This window comes from Protomyctophum bolini (genome assembly GCF_963924005.1).
Source record: "Protomyctophum bolini genome assembly, chromosome: 7".
In the NCBI taxonomy this organism is placed as follows: domain Eukaryota; kingdom Metazoa; phylum Chordata; class Actinopteri; order Myctophiformes; family Myctophidae; genus Protomyctophum; species Protomyctophum bolini.
The window spans coordinates 24,675,375-24,694,566 of record NC_137868.1 but is presented as its reverse complement, the minus strand read 5'-3'; the positions used below and the strand labels follow the sequence as shown (position 1 = coordinate 24,694,566).

Below are 19,192 nucleotides of genomic sequence, written 5' to 3'. Positions count from 1 at the left end.
CTAGGGTGGATGGAGGGCAGTTTGAGACTGATGCAGTGGATTTCAGACGACAGATGGAGAGCTAAGCTCTGTTTTGTACTGAGGTTCATGTGGTTTTTCATTGGCTGTAGGCAAAGCATGTTCACTGTGACTCACGTTTGAATGTCTAATGATGTCATCGTTGTTTGCATGTGCTTGACTTCTGAGGGGCGAAAGTGCCTGAGAAAATGTGTGATAGTTTCCTTCAGCTCATTCTATAAGGAAAAGGACACCACAACTAAGGATAATGAGACCTACACTAGTGACTAGTGGATTTATATAATTTTGGATTTTATAGCTAAAGTTTTAATGGCAAGTGATTAGATGTTCAAACATATTGTTCAAAAACAAAAAATTGCGTTTCTTGTCATGATTTCTCACAACTCGAGTTGACTTTGTACGAGGCTTAAAAGGTTTTTAAATATATGTCTATGAGGAAAATGAACAGTCCATTTCCTGGGCCCTGGTAGGGGGCGGGACTGCAACGCTCTATTGTCTTTGGCAGCAGCTATGTCAAGTATAAGTGTTTTAAAATGGACTTTTAGCAAGAGGTAACTTGACTTTCAGAACATTAAAGTACTCTATGTTTATAACACCCACTGCAGTAACAAAGATGTCTGTCAAAATCATCAGGTCTGAACGTGTACTTCAGCATTGAACTACAGCGGATGAGTCACTGATCTGTTCTCAACAATGTCTTCCATAATTAATAATACCTTTCGTAAAAAAGATCATATATATATATTAATAAAACTATATTTATTAAAAAATAAAACAATTTTGCCTACTCAATCTGATTCTCTATTATTTCAAAGACAGGTAATCTGTCAAGAAATACTTGACAAATCAAACAAAACTAAATTTAACTTGGCAATTGTTTTAAAATAAGTTATAGCCAGTGGAATACTCAACATAACAAGACAAGGTGAAGCAAAGTTGAGTCACAACTTTTTTTCTTTAAATCAGTTGCTATAAACGATCAGTTTACCGATGGCAGCTTTAGCTCAAAATATAGTAGGCCTACTTGTAGGGTGTTATTCTCTTTCATTGGTTTTGTTATATAATTCAGCTGGTCATTTCAATTTAGATTTACACACAGGCCAGGGTACAAAATAACAAGAGACCTAATGGAACATTATTTATATTTGTGCTGTATAGCCTACTTACTGAGGTGATGTCTTTCACGCTGAAAACTACCGTATTTATTCCTCATTGCTTCCCACAAATTTAATTATTTGAGCAGTACTATTCAAGTTTGGTTTCCACACCTGTCCTGGTTCCTGTTATAGTTTAGTGGATTTTCATGCAATACACACAATTAAATTGGCACTTTGTCATTATGAAAACATTCATTGAGTATTTAGGACTACATTGTAGTACAACAGGAAAAAGCCCTGGATGGAGTCTACACAAGAATGCTACGAATGGCACTAGGTGACACATGGACGGACCGCATCAGAAATGTGGACCTCTATGGGGACCTACCACGTGTCACGGACAAAGTCAGAGATAGGATGAGGCTGGCAGGGCACTGCGTCAGGCATCCAGAACTTGAGGCAAGTAAATTGACCCTATGGGAGCCAACCCAGGGCAAAGCCAGGAGGGGAAAGAAGCGTACCACCTATGTAGACGTGCTGCGGTGCGACAGCTTACCTGACAACACTGCAGAGCTCAAGAACCTGATGTTGGATAGGAATTTGTGGAGGGCAGCGATCCAGGAATCCCGAGTTGGTGTTGGCTATAGACCTCACTCTCGCAGCAGGACTACATTCATCCATATTTAAGAGCAGGAATCCTGGAATCCATTTTCTGACAGTAATGTTAAATCAAGAGAGGAAACACTATTCTTCAAAGTAGCAAGAAACAAGACAAGAGCCAGAGATTAGGCAATACATTATTTATATTTCTGAGGAAATTAGTAACGATATTACATTCAGATTGGAGCCCTTTTGAGAAGTTTTAAACAAGAAATAAAATGACAAATCCTAAAAATAAAATAGAGTAACACCGAAAAATACAATGGAAATTAAGCAAACAGATTTTGTAAATATCCATGAGATCTGAATGGTTTGCACACCAAACCAAACAGACAAAGAAGACAACACTCTCTCCTTAAGATGTCTGTACTCATCTTTGTGCTAAGAATAGGATTCTCATTTTAAATAATTAGAAAATAGGCATATATATATATATATATAATCCAAATCTCAGGATCAATATCGCCATACACTCACTTCTGAAACGTGTTGTCAAACAGAATCCATTACCGTCTCTGTAAACGGCCTTAACCCATTCAGGACAGGAACCCCTTTTGGTGTTACTGTTTAAGCATTATGTTATACTTCAGCTATTGAAAAATAGCAGATCTACATGCTCATAGTGCGGCATTATGTGCCACGATACGAGCATGTAGATCCATTTATTTAACTCGTGAAAATGTACACATTCTTTCACAGCAAACATTTTTTACTCAAATATTTGCTTCTAGGGGGTTCCCTGGAACAACATATTTTGGTATAGGGGTCCACGGCCAATTACATATAATTCTGGGGGTCCTCGACATGAAATAGTTTGAGAAGCACTGATACAGAAACAGGTTTTTCAGAAAACCGTCATGATTTAGAAGACATTTGTAGAATCTGTTCTCAGGTCACACAGACACAGGTCTTGGATACAATCTGCCGCTCTGTGATGGAGGCAGATTCTGAACAGGTTTCCCTGGTTCCGACGGGTCCTCCGGCTTGCCCACCACCTTCTAGACTCCAATGGGGCTAAAGTTCTGGTGGTTGATCTTTACGGCAAGCAGGGATGAGCACACAAATTAAAACTGCGTAATTTCAGAGGGGGAAAAGAACACTACCCAAAACAATCTGTACAAAAATCAACAGGATTAAAAGAAAAATGAAAACAAATTTTCTTTAAAAACATACAATTTACTTAAATGGTTATTTCCGGTCTAACAGCCTATGGTTTAAGATTTTATCCTACATCAAAATGTGCCTAACAAGTGCAACTGACAGCAAAGTGACAGCAGAGTGGTGCTTCTGTGTTCAGTGAAGAGTTCCTCAGAAGGAATGAGTGAGTGTTTGGAATCAAAGTTACCTGCTCCAGCCACAGCATGACAATCATCATTAGACATTTAGATTTTCTCATCTCTCTCATGTTGCATTGAGCACCTTCTCCATGAACTTATGTAAAATTCAAAGACAAAATATAACTTTAGGTCCTTGCAGACTGGAGGAAAAACGCTGCTAAAAATCCAAACGCAGCAGTGTGCAAGGACCTTTAGGCTGTGACACAGAACATACAGTAAATGGTCCTGAAGTACTTTTCACTATACCGTGGCGTCCTCCTCAGTGCCCTGGAGCAAAACTGTACAATAGCAAATGCAGCAAAAATTCACGTGTCATTTTCCAAAACTGAATTAAAACCTGGAGAAACGTACCAGCTGGAGAGACCTCGTCCCTGTTGTATTCACCATGTGCTCCGATTGGGTTTGCAACTTTTCTGTGTGACACCAACAGACTATTCTTCCAATACCTTTTCTGGCACACAATCCACTGTATTTTTAAGATATATGCCAAGAAAATAACATTTTTGTGAACACATCAGTTTAAATGTTGAGCTATACTGTAACATCAGGTGTTTTTAATGTTATTTTTCAAATTGGACACAACATGACAAGACATGAGTAAATCATTGTTACTATGCTCCACACTACTTTGAAGTTCTCACCAAATAAAGAACAAAGATGAGATAATGTTTTGGAATGAAACGGCCAAACAAATGATTACTGTGGAAACACAGGAAGAGAAACATTAATGATAGGTGATTGAACCCGTCAAGAGTAGGAGCAAGAACGTGAACAACCCCCCTCCCCCAACAAATATCTCAGTTCCCGGTTCAGTGTCAAATCACATGAGTAGGGGGGAGAGAAGGTAAGGACGGTCTGACAGATGTGGAAGTGGAAGTGGGTATTCAGTTCCTAGGCAGTTCTCTTCCTAACACAGGGTTAGTAAAGGTTTTTGGAGGACCCTCATACATCAGAACCACACAGGGAGACACTTGCTCTCTGAGGAGAAAACACTAAGATAATTTTCTGGTTATTGCATTCCAGTTACTGGAGGTCTCAAATTGGACAATTCCAATAATAATAATAATCATCTTACTATTGGACTGCATTTCATATAAAGTATTGCATACTATTGGACTGTATTTTATAAAGCATTGCATATATGATTAGACTATTTTATATAAAGCATTGTATAGGCTTCAAACCGATTGTAAAATAAATCTTAAGAATAAAGAGAAATACTTTTCCAAGCATTATTCTGGTCACAGAGCCTACCACCACCTAAAGAGTGATTTATACTCTGTTGTGTACCATGTCTCACACAGAAAATAGCAACTCTACAAGCTTGTAGAGCTGCAATTATAGGTGCACGACACCCCCACACAACAAAGAAGTAATCATCCTTAAACCTTCAGCTATGTGGATAAGCTTAAGTTCTTTACGTCTCATCGACTATGAGATTCAAGTTACGGTAGTAAACTAACCTTTTAGGCAACTAGTCACACTGGTTGATGAATCTCAAAATTCATCAAGACAAATATCTAGTTAGATTTTCTGCCAAAGTGGCCATTAGAGTAGGTACATTTCCCAGCCAGCAACAAATTGTGTTTGTCTATTGACTAGTGTTTATTTGCCACCCAGATTGCAGTACCCAAGGATAATCAAGCAGGCTGACAGCAATGTTTCTCACAGTCAAACACCCATTTAACTTTAGTTTGAGCCTCTCTGCTCTCAGCAACATAGTTCATTTTAGTGGACACCGTAAGCTTAATTAGGGCTAAGTCACTGTCTGTGAAGGCACTATGTGACAGTAAAGGCATAAGTCAAGTTCATTTTTGGGACTATTCAGAAGCTAAGCTGTGCAGTGTTTGTAACAAGCAGGGGCATCAAACATAATTGTTGATTTAGTTGATTTGTCACAAGCAGCTAGATTAATGAGATAATGACACAGGCCATGTTCTATTAAAGTTTAACCCATAAGTGTGCAGCATAGACCATCTAATTGCATGCGGGTTGATTAGGGTGATATTCTGTTGAAAATAACTGTATAAAAAAGTATTGAAATTTTACAAACACCTGCTAAAAATTGCTCTGTTTGGTAACATACCTGAAAGACTCAAAGACTGAGTTTAGTGCCCTAAGCATGACCAGACATTTGGTTATCCCTGCAGAAATTAGGAGTCAATTACCTTGTAAGGTTCACCGGCAGAAATATGCAGAAAAAAAGACAGCATTTTAAAACAAGTTACAAGTAAGCTTAACTTAAACTAAAGTGAATGTGAAACTAACACTTGTGAAGATGGACAAGGGTTGTTATTAGCACCATTCTCTTCTGTAGTCAAGTCTGTGGTGTCGACAGATCAGGAAAAGAGAGAGTGTGGGCTGTCAGAGGAAGTGTTACTCCTGGTGCTCTGCAGTGCAACCAACCATACACAGCTCCCTTAATTAACTGCTGATTTGTCAATATGGTTCCTGGGAAACGTATTCCAGCTTCAACGGAAAGGGTGGGGGTAAAAGAGAATGTCATTCCAAAACACTGTAGCACTAGGTACTAAATGTCAAAAGCAAATTTCAAGTGGAAGCTGGTAGAAAATATGCGAGAAAAAAATATTTTCCTTCGTCAATCAGGGAATGGGCAGGTTGTCAGGATGACAGAGCCTTCCTCAGTCACTGCTGTCATCTTCATCATCATCATCTGACAAGTTGCTGCTGAACTTTGACCCCGGCCGGCTGATGGAGTCCGAGCGCGGTGCAAAGCCACCCCCTGATGTGAGTTGCACATAGCAATACTCACAGACTCGCACAGGCTTGGAGGACTGGCTAGGCAAGAGGTATTTCTTATCTGAGCAAGGACCACATACCACAAAGCCGCATTTTCGGCAGTGATGTCGCCGGCTGACCGGCGTGAATTTGACTTTCTGACAGCGCATGCACACTGTGGCCTCCGAGTCAGGCACCCAAACGGCAGCATGTTCGCCTGTAGGAGACTTGCCACTCTTCTCCAGCAGGTCACCAACACACTTACCAATGTGGTTCATCCATTCCGACTTCTCAGTGGCAGTGGCAGCATAGACGGCAAACGACTTGGTGGGTGTCTTAATAAGCCAGCCGTTACGCAGGTCACCCTCATCCGGTACAGTATCTATGGTGACACTCTCTAGGGGAATTATGTGTTGCTTATTGTATTTCTTCTTCTGGATGACGATGTTGCCGTAGACTAGGATGTCGTTGAAGAGGAAGAACTGGCGCGCTTTGGGTTTTTTGCGGCAGAGTTTGGTCAGAACACCCTCACCGATAAGCACACGGCCCGGGATGGCCAAAGGTTGGCCTGCTGCACCAAAGCAGCCCTCCACCACTCCAATGCGCTTAGAGTTGGCCTCGCTGTTCGCCAGCCGGTCCACCATCTTAGCCTCACCTGGCAGAGAAGGAAAGGGAAGAGAGTCAGTTTCACTTTTGACTGAGAAATTGAGATGCAGAAGAATCAAAGGCCACTAGCATTAAGGCAATAATGTTTATGTTTATTGGCACCACAGCTGATGGTCCCACAAGATTGAACCTGTAAACCTGAACTAACAAACTAAAAAAGCCCAGAAACCCAACAACTGTTTCATGGCGAGTTAATTAGACCATATCCTAAAAAAAAGGTTTTAAGCTCTATATTACCGGTACTATAGTAATCATTGCAATAGTGTGTTTGTTAAGTAACATCTCTCCAGCTGGAGAAATGGAAATATTTAAAAAAAGAAAATCCATTCAGGAGAGGAAACTCCACAAAGACCATTTAACATTTTATTTACTTTTCATCTTGTTCATTTTTCATCACTTCCAATTTCACTCTCCTGAATTGATATCCAGACCTGAAAACATTTTCTAGACGAGACTTGAGGCCTGCATAATCTGCTGTATGTATATCATGTGACATTATATTGTACTGAGAATCATGTTAGAACTTGGAAGAAGTGATTCTGTCATTCTGATGCCTTTCAGTTGGAGCTGAGAGGCAAAAGCCTGCTGCTGCCTAGTCTCTGGGGTCTGACAGTTGAATAAGATGAAATGAGGATCCTCTGCTCTAACCCAGAGGTAATATATAAATATACATACAGTATTTCTACTGTGATACGAGTCTAGATATTCAATGGGAATTTGGTTCAAACAAAAACATTGATCAATGTTTTTGTCTACATCACCCAGCCATACCCAAGGTGACAAGAATGTGTAGGCTACAATAAAGTGTCTTCTGATTGTATGTGTACAACAATCACATGCTATATTCTAGTAAATCTGTCTTGTGGTGGATAGGTTTGTCCTAGGAAAAAACAAATCAAGACTCCAACTAGAAAAAGTGCCCCTCGGGGCACAGGTCTCCACCAGGGCAGATCAGGTTGTGGCCTCCTGGTGGCGCTATAATAGGCCAATGTGAAAAGGGTGCCATTTCTTCTTACTGGATGATTTGAGGCATTTTGTTCCAAAAATGTGTTTGCAAAAATCCACCTGTTGGTGGCGCTATAACAGGCCAATGTGAAAAGGGTGGGATATATTCCTCAACCTAGTAGGAAAGTCTGTGAAAGATTTCATGTAAATTGCATGCTGCGTTCATGATTTGAGGCTTTTTTATTCACTTGCTACTGTAGACTGTGGATGAAGAAAAAGAGTTTCCTGAACTGCATCCAATATACACAATCCTCACCATCTGCAAGAATGGTAACTTCCCAGCATTTGACCACACCACCCGCGATCATGTTATATAGGCCAGTGGATGCCAACACCGTTGGTCTGGGCTCCCTAGTGATCTGTCAGCGATAACTCAGGGCGCTAGCAACACTGCTGGTGCATTGTAGACCCTAGGCTGGAGGAGATGTTTGCATACAGATTACAGAGTGATTGCTGACATATTAACCCCGTTAGTCAGGCAACGTTGTGACTAATTGGCACAGAATTCAAGTAGAGGGGGGTAAAACATCTAATGGAAAATATCAAAACAAAATATGCTGATGACTGTAGCCATGAATAAAGAGGCCTATTTCAATCAATAACTCCCTCTGATTAGTAAAAGGCCAGTCTTCAAATGTCTTGAAGGACTGTGAGCATGTGACAGGCCCAACAACAACATGCAAGACTGCTGGAAAGTAAACAACTTCAAAATAATGTAATGTAGTCTTAAGCCCTAACCACATCAGATGGTCGCCATGCTGCAAATCCTTGCAACATGCAACTACTTGCAAACATTATTCCCAATAGCAGTTGCAAGGAGTTGCATTGGTGTGGGGTTTTTTTTGCTGCAAGGAGTTGCAAGTAGTTGCAGCTGGTGTGGTTTGGGCATTATTCTACTAATCTTTCATACACAATTGCAGCCAAGATAAAGTAAATTACTCGTTTTGATCTCAGACATAGATGAAAGATTTCTATATGCACACCAAACATGATCAAGAATCAATTCAGCACAGAGACCACATGCACCACACAAAGAGATTGACAGAGTAAGTATATTTCATCAAGCCCTGTTAAAGCGCAATAACTAGGATTTTGCACATAAATTCCTTAATAGAAACACTTACTGTACACAATACAAATAAGTCTTCATTTTCACTTTTTGCAAAAAAACTTTTGCGCTTGAAGGGGTTGAATTTTTGGGCTATATTGAAAAAATGAAATACACAAATGGGGTATGGACTTGCGGAAGAGGTTTCTAATTACAAAGCATTGAACTCGCATTATATCGCTTTAGAACAGTTGGAAAAGAAAAGAAATTCAGGATCCTAGCAGTACTGTTTTTGAAGCCTCTGTCTGCAAGCTCTTGCTCTCCCCGGTGAGTAGTGCGTTGATCATGGAAGCTAGATCTGTGAATATATTTCTCCAAAACACCTCGGAACGGACAAGGGGAGTAGTCAACAATTACAATAGAAGCGACAACACGGCCAAAATGTCAATTCACGGTCATCGCGTCCATTCACAAAAGTCGGAGGGGTCCCTCGTCCCTGTGCTTGAAAACGAAACCTAACCAGCCCCTGTCAACTTTGCCAGAGACAGGCACAAAGACCACAAAACCTACTGCTTATTTCATGAACTAATTTCATATCTCCCAAGACTCACATTTTAGTGGATGGAAACAAAGAAAATTAGCTTTTCTTTTTTCGAATGACTGAACATTCGCTTCTTGATTATTTATTAATCAGAGGCTCTGTCTTTTATCTCAGCTTTCCAAGTCTAGCTGTTTACTGCCAAGACAGCAGAAGATAAAAAACATGAATGCCAAGTAGGGAGGAAATCAGTTAAATTGTTTTGCATAACATGTGGGAAATGATGTAGCTAAATTGGAGATAGCAGTGGGGAATCCCCAATTTGTCAGACGTTCAGGAAAGAAAATGTGAGTATGTGACCACACCAAGCAAACATCTCGTAATATAAAAACATATGTGAGACACTTATAAAAGCCTCTGTACACTTGAAATTGTAATATTTTACACATACTGTATGTGTTTCTCAGACTTCACATCGAGAAATCTAAAGGTCTAGAACAGGGACTTTCAAAGTCAAGGGACAGGAGGGCTCCCTTGAGACAAGGGTCAGAGGCTTCCCACATGCACTCAGGTTGGTAAATCAACACCAGCAACCAGCCAAATGCTGGTAAATGTTGGATGTGGATGCTGAAGTCTGTCTACCACTCTACCTCAAGACTTTGGCAGATAAACTACTATTCAGTCATCATATCCTGCTCACTTTTCATTAATCATATTTGCCCATGGAAATAGTTAAAGCATTTGGTGAATTTTGTGCGTTGCCAGCAGCTGTTACCACGCAGCCAAAACAAAGAGTTTAATAAGGGCGTGGCCTCAGAAATGTATCAGACATTGTAGTTTATGAATGCTTCAGTGACATTTGCTGTTCATTGCTGGAGTTAATTAAACCTTGATTACACATCAGCATGATGTGTAGGTTCGGCATGCTTTTTTAGATGCGTTGAGTCAACTTGAGTGACTACAGAAGGAGATGTCTGATCAAGGCTTTTGAAGCATCATTCACATTATAGGCTAAGCCAGGGAAGAACACATCAACTTCAGTGCCATTGCCATTTGGTGGTACACATAGTGGTGTGAGCCATGACATGTCTTTTTGTACTTTAGGGGGGAAACAAAGTTAATCAGATTGTCAAGCTATGGACATTCTGTTCATTTCCTGAGCTAATATTCAGATACCGGTTTGAAATCAATTAGCCAACAAATCAAAGGCTCTTTGCAGCATCAGCGTGATTGTTGTCTCGCTTGTTGCCACTCCACTAGCAGCAACAAAAGCTGACCCTCTACATTCTGCAGAGTTGCTGTTGAAGTGATGCTCAGGCAACACTGTGTGAATGAAAAGGGTAATCCATTTAATAATGGAACTGAGCAGGAAGGAGAGAGAAGGGGAGTGGAAATGGTGAAACAAAACATATTATTGATTTACGATTCACTGAGTCATTGAAAAAAGTTGAAGCCAGCTCAACCTGTTTTTGAAACTGTATGGTGTCAGTTTTTAGTAGGGATGTCATGGTGTGAGGAATTTCACAACAATAATAAATGCATGCAGCATATCCCACTTTAATTACTTTCATTAACACTGACTTCTATTCACGAGTTGCCCAAGTTAATTAATTGTAGAACACTTTCCCTGCGATTCGCGAGTTATGTTTTCATTGTGTAATCCACGTTTTTAATCAGTTTTAAGTCATACGGGCAGAATGGGATATGAGACGCGTTTTGATGGCGTCATCGCAAAAAGGTCTGTCGCGCGCTAATATGGTTTATGCTGCGGGTTCGGGTTCTTGGAAACGCCCCCCAGCCACTGCGTTAGTTTTACTAAGGTTAGGTTTAGGTATAGTTTACTGAGGTTAGGTTTAGGTATAGTTTTACTGAGGTTAGGTTTAGGTATAGTTTTACTGAGGTTAGGGTTAGGTTTAGGTATAGTTTTACTGAGGTTAGGGTTAGGCTGTCAATCACAGTGACTGGCCAGTCACAGCGCACCATTTACTCAAACCCGCAGCATAAACCATATTAGCCTGTCGCGCATGCATGCAAAGGGTTCTGGGAAATTAAGTCCCATTGTTTACAATGGCGAGTCTGCCAAGGCTGTTGTGATCGCTGCTATGGAATACCTTTCTACACTACAACAAGCGATTACACCGTTTTAAAGTGGATTTTCATGACAAGCAACTCGGTTGGTGCAGTGGCTGTTCAAAGGTAACTCTATACTTAGGCAGTCACTCTAGGCTATTAGACCACCATACATTGTAGGCATTCAACCTGTTAATACTGTATATTGTGTGCCTGTTGATTGAGTGGACTAGTTATTTCTGAATAGCGATCTTCTGATCATATATTGGAGATTTTTGGAGATTTGTAACCAGCCCTACATACAGCAGTGGCATGAGTTTTGAGATTGTTCTACTTTTGAGGGGCTGTATAGAAAAACTAGAATCATGGAATGCAGTGCTTGGAGGATTACTGCCCGAGCTTGCAACATGCACTGCAGTTCAAATGTGTAGAGCTACACATGAACCCTGACGCCAAAAACAGAAGGAGTGAGTGATGATGACAAAGGCAGGGTTGGGATAGAGACAGAGGGCTTCTGTGGGCTGTAAACAGCATCCTCCACAACAAGGAAACCCATTTAGCTAGGGAGGAGAACGCTCATGCAGATGCTGCTGAAGCAGATTAACCTGCCTTATAGTGCACAGGCTTTGATTTTGATATTAACTAAATAGGAAGTGGATATTTCAGTATGTTCTGTGCACAGGTCCCTAGCATAGAAGCATCTTTGTGAGCACTGGAGAAGACTGGAAAGGTGACATGTTTACATGATGTTCGTATGAATGAAAGGTTTTAAGAGCACAAGCTATGATGATGCGTTTCATGAACCATTAGTTGAGAGCTCTAGCTCTACCATCTTTTAGCCCAGGACGATATTTGGGATGAAAGAAACATAAGTGGATGAAGATGGAGAAGATGGCCAAAATCCACTCAAAACATACAAGCTAATGACTGCAGATGGAGAATTATTTATTTGATGTTAGTTAGTTAGTTTCATTTATTGTCCACGATGTGGAAATTTGTCTTTGGTTTGGTCTCTATAAACGACAGTAAACAAAACAGCAACAACACTTACACACAATTATCTACATAGCAAAAAGCAGGACAATTGTGACAAATACATAAAAAACAGATTTAACGAGACATAACATGTAATGGACTACATCCTCTCAAAACTCAGCAATACAGTAGCTCAGCAATACATACAGTAGCTACAAATTGATGGACGGACTGCACTCAAAACTCATCAGTTGTGCTATATTATCATGTTGATCATGTGCCACTGAAAATGTAACAATGTAGCCATGCTACCCAATTTATGGTTACAATTTTTAAATAATCTGTGAAATGAAATGTTTATTGTGTAAAGGTCCTTTCAAAAGGGCAGCGATGAACGCAGACATTGTTGCCTGGATCAATGACCGGTGACAGGTCTGCTCAAGAAGGGCGCGACAACGCAAGCAAAAATAACAAAACAGAATCCAGGTCTGGTGAGTTGTGGGCGTGTACACGGAACGAGAGGGACTACCAATAGATCCGAAGTCCCGTTAGTCTGAACATGCACTGCTCCCGTGCTTGCGGTTAGGTTTAGGTTTGCTCCCGTGCTTGCGGTTAGGTTTAGGTTAGGGTTAGAGATAGGGATAGTAATTTCCCTATGCCCAGCCACCCACGTAAATACGATTGCGTTGTTGCCCCTCGACTTCTCCGTGCGTACAGAAAATAAACGCAGGTCTCATTGAAAATTTACTATAGGCGTGTTAAATCACTGCCTGTTTGAAAGGACCTTAAGGCAGAATTGGGCAGAAATCATAAAGCAGTTACAGCTTTGTAACATGGCGGCTGGACAGCTACCTTGGCACCAAAGAAAACAGAATAAAATATTTATATTGGAATTTGTACGGCCTGGCGGTGTTTGCCAACAGGCCTATTAATTACCTAAATGAAAAACTGCTTTACCAGGGCATTAATTTAAAGCAGGTATTCAGGCAAAAGTGTTTCTTTAGTTGAAAAACTACCAGTTTACCAAAAATGGTGGCTGTGTTGTTCAACTATTCATTCCCCTCCCTCCCAAAAAAAAACTAACGGCTTAAAACCCTCAATCTCAGTTGATGCAACACAACCATCAGGTGTTCTAAACCTTTAGCCTACACTACAATATACAGGTTTAGGGTGCAGTCACACTAAAGTCGGCTCTTCGGTGCTATTGAAAATTTCTGACGAGCCTAAATCATTGGCACTACAGCGCCGAAACAGCGGTAAAATAGGAGTATGAATCAGCCCTTAGGCAGAATTAAGTTTGGTGTGTCCCTGTCCGCATACAGTCATGTATTATTATTATTCATAACTTCTTTTTGTGAATAACAGTTGGTCTACCTACTCTTCTGAGAAATTTTGATCCCGTGAGTGAGAGTGAAATTCAACAGTCCTATTATGGTGGAAATAAACACCACATAATGACTGATGGGTTGATTGATGATACTTTGTTAGAATTCTGACCTCGGATGGTCCTCAGATCAAAAGCAGACCAGAATACCCCAAAAATGTCCTTTCAGTCAGTCCTGGAACTGGAGGATGGGGACCACTAGAATTTGTATTCTGTTCAACTCTAGTGTATGTAAACAGAGAAAGGAGGGGGGGAGAGAGAGAGAGAGAGCAGGGAGGGTTTTCCTGATAGAAATGTTATTGGGCATTGATGCAGTTCTGTAACAAACAATGACTATTTTTAGAGTTGTCCTTCACAACTATCTGATCCCTGAACAGGTGGCAGATCATAATTAGCGTATTTGCTCAGCAAAGCACACAATCACAAACACGATGTTGCACATGGCAATGCGTTCTGAGGTTGTAGATCTGTTTGGAAAGTTTGTGATTTTTTTAATACATTTTTGCCTATTATGCCCAAATTAGGGAAATTTTGTGTCACATCAAATTTATCCGTTGGGTCTTGAGATGAAAAGGTTTTGTAAAAGTAAAACTATCCTGCTCAATTATTACTTTATGGTATTGGTCGACTAGTCCACCAGTATCTGCAGAGACCCTGCCTTTAATTGAAACCTTTATGCTTGCATTTCTTATTTCGGAATGTTCTGGCCTATTCTGCTCTGCGTTTGCCAGATCGTTCAGTGACAGCCGAGAGGAAGGAACAATAATGGCGGACACACAGCTAGAGCCCGACCGATGCCAGACTTTTGGGTCCGACGCTGATCCGGATTTTGGAGAGTCCTAGAGTATTTGATTTGAGATTCGATTCGTTTTTCAAAATATTTAAAATTCTAAAAACAGCAGATCTACAAGCTCCATGCCCAAAACAGGTAGAAAGTAGTTAGAAATCATGACACGTCAGCTGCATACAGTAATTGCCGATACCAATGTCGTCAAAAAATGTCACTGAGACACAGCAATGCGAAATGATATAAAGCACAGAAGTTTGTCTGAGTAGAACCATGAGGATTGCGGGCATGGCTAGCCTATACCGAGGAATGTGGTTCGAACAGTTTCTCTCATTCTAATATTCTCATGTACGACATTTAAATGCAATAATCCAACAGAGTGAAAGAAAACAGAGTTTGCTGTAAAATAGCCTACATCAATTTCTGTTATTTCAATTGCAAATGTCTCTCAGGAATAACGAGGACACCTTGCCACTCATTACTTTAACCTATAGCTCTATATAACATCATAATTATTAGCCAGCACCACTAAATGTGTGGCACTGGCTAGTGGAAGTAGCCTATTCTTATGCATGTAATCTGCACCCATTTATATACACTCTATATTGGATTATACAGGCTGGGTGCTGGATTACATGTACGACCAACCTAGACCAGACATCTTGTACTTCTGACGAGGCAGATTGGTGCTCCCTGAGGGTGGGAGAGGTTGACTTGTTGTTCATTTAACACTACCCTACATAACCTCACCCAGCTTGGTTGGAAAACTGGTTTTACCACAGCAACCCAAAGTAACCAGATCATGCTGCCGAGTGCGTTACGGATAGGGATAATATCCATCCATGGAACACTGACAGGGGCTGATGGATCTAAAGAAATAGATGAGCAATTTTCCCTAATTCCCTAACTGCACATGTCTGATGTAGGTAAAGTAAATGACCATTAAATCCATTGCCAAGTGGATTTACCTATATGGGACACAAACCAGCAGCCACAATGAAAATGATTTGCTTGATGATCATGGTAGGTGGTAATTATGCACCTTGACAAGAAAACAATTTTCCCGTAGTCTAACTCAGTGCTGGCCTGACAATGTATGTTGTCAAATCAAGTGGCTTTGGTAGATGTGACTATTTTCACTTGTTCAACATTCATTTGAATATAGTATCAGAATGCCTTGTTGCTTGGCTTTATAGATATCCAATCAATTCAAAATCCTTTTGCCAAACAGGCCTGTTATGCACATTAACAACGTCCCCTTTTGCCCCCATGAACCACCCCCATGAAGAGAAACTTGGCTGATACTTAACTTGAATCCTGTTTTTCAATTGTGAGGACATGTGAAAATCATGTGACATAACAACACTTCCTGTGTGTTTTGAGAGCTAACACTCAAAGGTGCTGGAAAACTGCCTGCCAGCATATGTTAAACTCTTTTATAAACTTGGGAAAGTATTCAGCATGCTTGAGTGTTTCATTTCATTGCCAGTCACAACATGCATGGTGAAATGTTTAATTTAGACTTTCATCATTAGGCCTAGTCCGTCAGTGAAAATATGTAGGGGAGAAGTACTGTAGTTGACAGACAAGACCACATCAGTTAAGACACTAATAACCATTACCAATGAATAAGCCCTCAACAACATGCATGGCAAAATGTTTAATTTAGACTTTCATCATTAGGCCTAGTCCGTCAGTGAAAATATGTAGGGGAGAAGTACTGTAGTTGACAGACAAGACCACATCAGTTAAGACACTAATAACCATTAGCAATTAATAAGCCCTCAACATGTATTGGCATGGCAAGCACAACATGTATTGGCATGGATGTGGTAATATAAGGAGGTGATTACTAAGCTCTCACTCAACTTTTTATGTAGTTTTCATCCAAGTTACACAACAGAGAGAGAGAGTTATGGCGATCAGTGCATTGTCACACTGAAAAGCTGCAGAAGGAAGCAAGCTCCCATCTAATTTGTTAATTACTTGTTCCACCTCTTGGTTCTGCAGCATCACAATGTCTCTTAAGACTAAGCCCTGACCCCCTCCCTAAAAAAAGGCAGATAACTTACATATTTTGAAACAGGCTTGAAAGTCCACCTTTCAACAGGGTGAGGAAATTATTTATTTTGGGCACCCCTGGTTTAGTAAAGTACCGGTTTGTTGTTTAAAACAAAAAACAAATTGGCCATAATACCAAGTAGCTTAGTTTACAGTATGCACATGTCCCTTTACTACAAATAGAACCTAAAAGCACAATTAACACATTTCCATGTGATGATGGGATGTTTCAAAGTTTATAATAGATTATTGCAAGTGAGCCCTACCAGAAGTCTAACAATACATAGTTGGATCGTTTACGGCAGTTCCGTGACCACGTAGAGCAAAGGTCAGTTTCTCAATGGATTTGAGGGTTATTAAACAAATTAAGTAATTCATTTTGAGTAAGTAATTTTGAGTTATTGTGCCTTTCGCTTAACAGGTTTTTGATGGTGACCATATGGATTTGAGGCTCTCATGAATTTCCCCCACATTTTGCGATTTACATGGGGGCTCAATTTCTTTAATGACCCACCTAGATGACAAATCCATTGAGAAACGGACCTTTGCTCTCCGCGGTCACGGACGGAACTGCCGTAAACGTCACCCAACTAACATGGATTGAACGCAAAAAAACAACTGAAATTAACCAAAATTCTGTATTGACGACTAAACTACAGAGGGCAAGCTACATTGATAAATCTCTCCTGTCATGAGTCATGACATAACTAAGCTGGCTTCAGGCTGACTGAGACTTCCCATAGATCTGTGTAGTCAAGTGGCCACTGTGGAGTTTCATTCATGCTTAACGTTACACAAGGCGGTATAGTGTAATTAATAGCTTATTATTTCCACTTTTCGACAAAATGATTCCCAGTAAATGTCAATATTTCCATTGTCACTGTTTATCACCAACTACAGTTCAGGCACAATCTGGCTCATGGGGTTAGCCAGGTTAGCTGTGTGGAAGCAGATGCTAGTTTAGTTTATATAAGTTAGTGAAGTCTTTCAAAAACTGGTTTTCTAGTCAATTCTTCACATGTGTGGTCCTCGTTTACTTGTTACATGCTTTAAAAGCTTAATACAGGCGATCATACTTTCTTTACTTTAACATTAACCACACAACTGTGTGAATGAAGCAAGCTATTGCTATGCTAAGCTTAGCTAGCTTGGCTATACTCTTCTCATCCTTACTAACCAAAGTCCTACTTCCCCAACTCTGTTAGTTAGCTACAGCATGCATTAGCACGAGTACAAGAACCAGCAAAGACTTGACTCCGATCGAGACAGTTACATACCCGAGGTTATTCTTCTTCTGTTCTGTCCCGGCAACTTTCAAGTTATTTGAAACTCTGAGGTATTCCAAAGTCCAAACTGGGTGACTGAGTAAGAACGTTGCCCCCACCCAACCTACCCGCTGTGTCCGCAGACAGCGGCTCCCGACTCGGTCTCCTGACTTGAAGTTGAAAATAATAATAACAATATGGCTCCGCTGAGAGGCTGGAGAGACGCATTAGCTACTTGTCACCGCAGGATAAAAGCCTGGGAGGGGATTAAAGACGGGTCTACACTTTATCGTACGTACACCGAGTGTCGCGCGCTGGAAAACAGCCGATCTACAAGCTCACAGAGCGCGACTGATGCAAAGTGTTGTGAGTTTGTGGATCGGCGTAAAAAACCGGTGTTTTAGGTGTACGTACGACGGGAGTTAGCGCAACAGTAGTAAACAGGACGGGGCATATTATAATGTGGTTTTCACCAGGCGGACTGGAATGTCTTTTAAAAATAGTTCGCGGACTTTTTGGGGGCAGTTTCCAAAAGCAAATGTATTAGAAAGGTTCACAACGCGTTGTTTTACCCAAAGTGTACAGAGAGAAACTACACTTTGGGTAAAACAAAACAGGCTGATTAACTGACGCACGGGGGCGCCAGTGCTAGTGCTTAAGGGGTTCAGAAACTTGTTGAGGTCCAGGAATCAGGAATGAAGATTCAGTAGATTTGGTCTTCGTTTCTCTGACTTTCTGGAAAGTGTTAATGAAGAAACAACGCGTTGTGAACTTTTCTAATACATTTGCTTTTGGATACTGCCCCCAAAAAGTCTGCGAACTATTTTTAAAGGATATTCCAGACAGTCCACCTGGTGAAAATCACATTATAATATGCCCCGTCCTGTTTTACAGAGCCAGAAATACTAGACTGCGTCGTATACCTAAAACACCGGTGTCGCACGCCGATCCACAAACTCACACGTTCAAGAAAGTCAGAGAAACGAGAAAAAAAATCTACTGAATCCTCATTCCTGATTCCTCAACGCCCCCGTGGCTCATGATGAACACCTCAAGTCTCGTTTCTTAAATAAAATAGTAGAATTACAAATGATGAGGCGTAATGTTTGTTTTTTTTCAAACACTTATGGGAATGTAAATGCTAGCAACAACCTCTCATTTCTCAGGAAATAAAACCTGGAATTAATGAACTGTACAGGAAGTACAGCAATAATACATAATTGTCCAACCTACAGGAACGTCTTGTACTTCCGGTTAGACAGCTTAATTGGCAGTAGTTCAAATTCAACCCAGAGCTCTGGTCACTGGACTGGAGTCATAATGTCCATTGTCCAGACTCTAGTCGTGTCTGTCGTGCACTATAGGTCGTGCAACTGCAGTCCACTGAGTCAAGCCGTCCAGCCAGGCTGAGCCAGCCATTTATATGGAGCCAGGCGTCAGCCAGCCTCTATGCAGCCAGCCCTACCCTACCCTAACTCCGGTCCATCGATAGTAAAGGGAAGGCCTTTGTCATTGTCGCATTTCTTGTGATCTTTCATGATA

General features: G+C 40.8%; 1 protein-coding gene across 1 annotated transcript; it reads right to left on the bottom strand.

Annotated features, from left to right (window-relative positions):
• Positions 1-1,900: 1,900 nt before the first annotated feature.
• plekhf2 (pleckstrin homology domain containing, family F (with FYVE domain) member 2) lies at positions 1,901-18,015 on the bottom strand. Its single transcript, XM_080767472.1, has 2 exons — positions 17,663-18,015; positions 1,901-6,506 (listed from the first exon to the last, which is right to left on the bottom strand). The coding sequence occupies exon 2, from the start codon at positions 6,493-6,495 to the stop codon at positions 5,755-5,757; it is 741 nt and encodes a 246-aa protein (XP_080623598.1). The 5' UTR covers positions 6,496-6,506; positions 17,663-18,015; the 3' UTR covers positions 1,901-5,754.
• Positions 18,016-19,192: the final 1,177 nt, after the last annotated feature.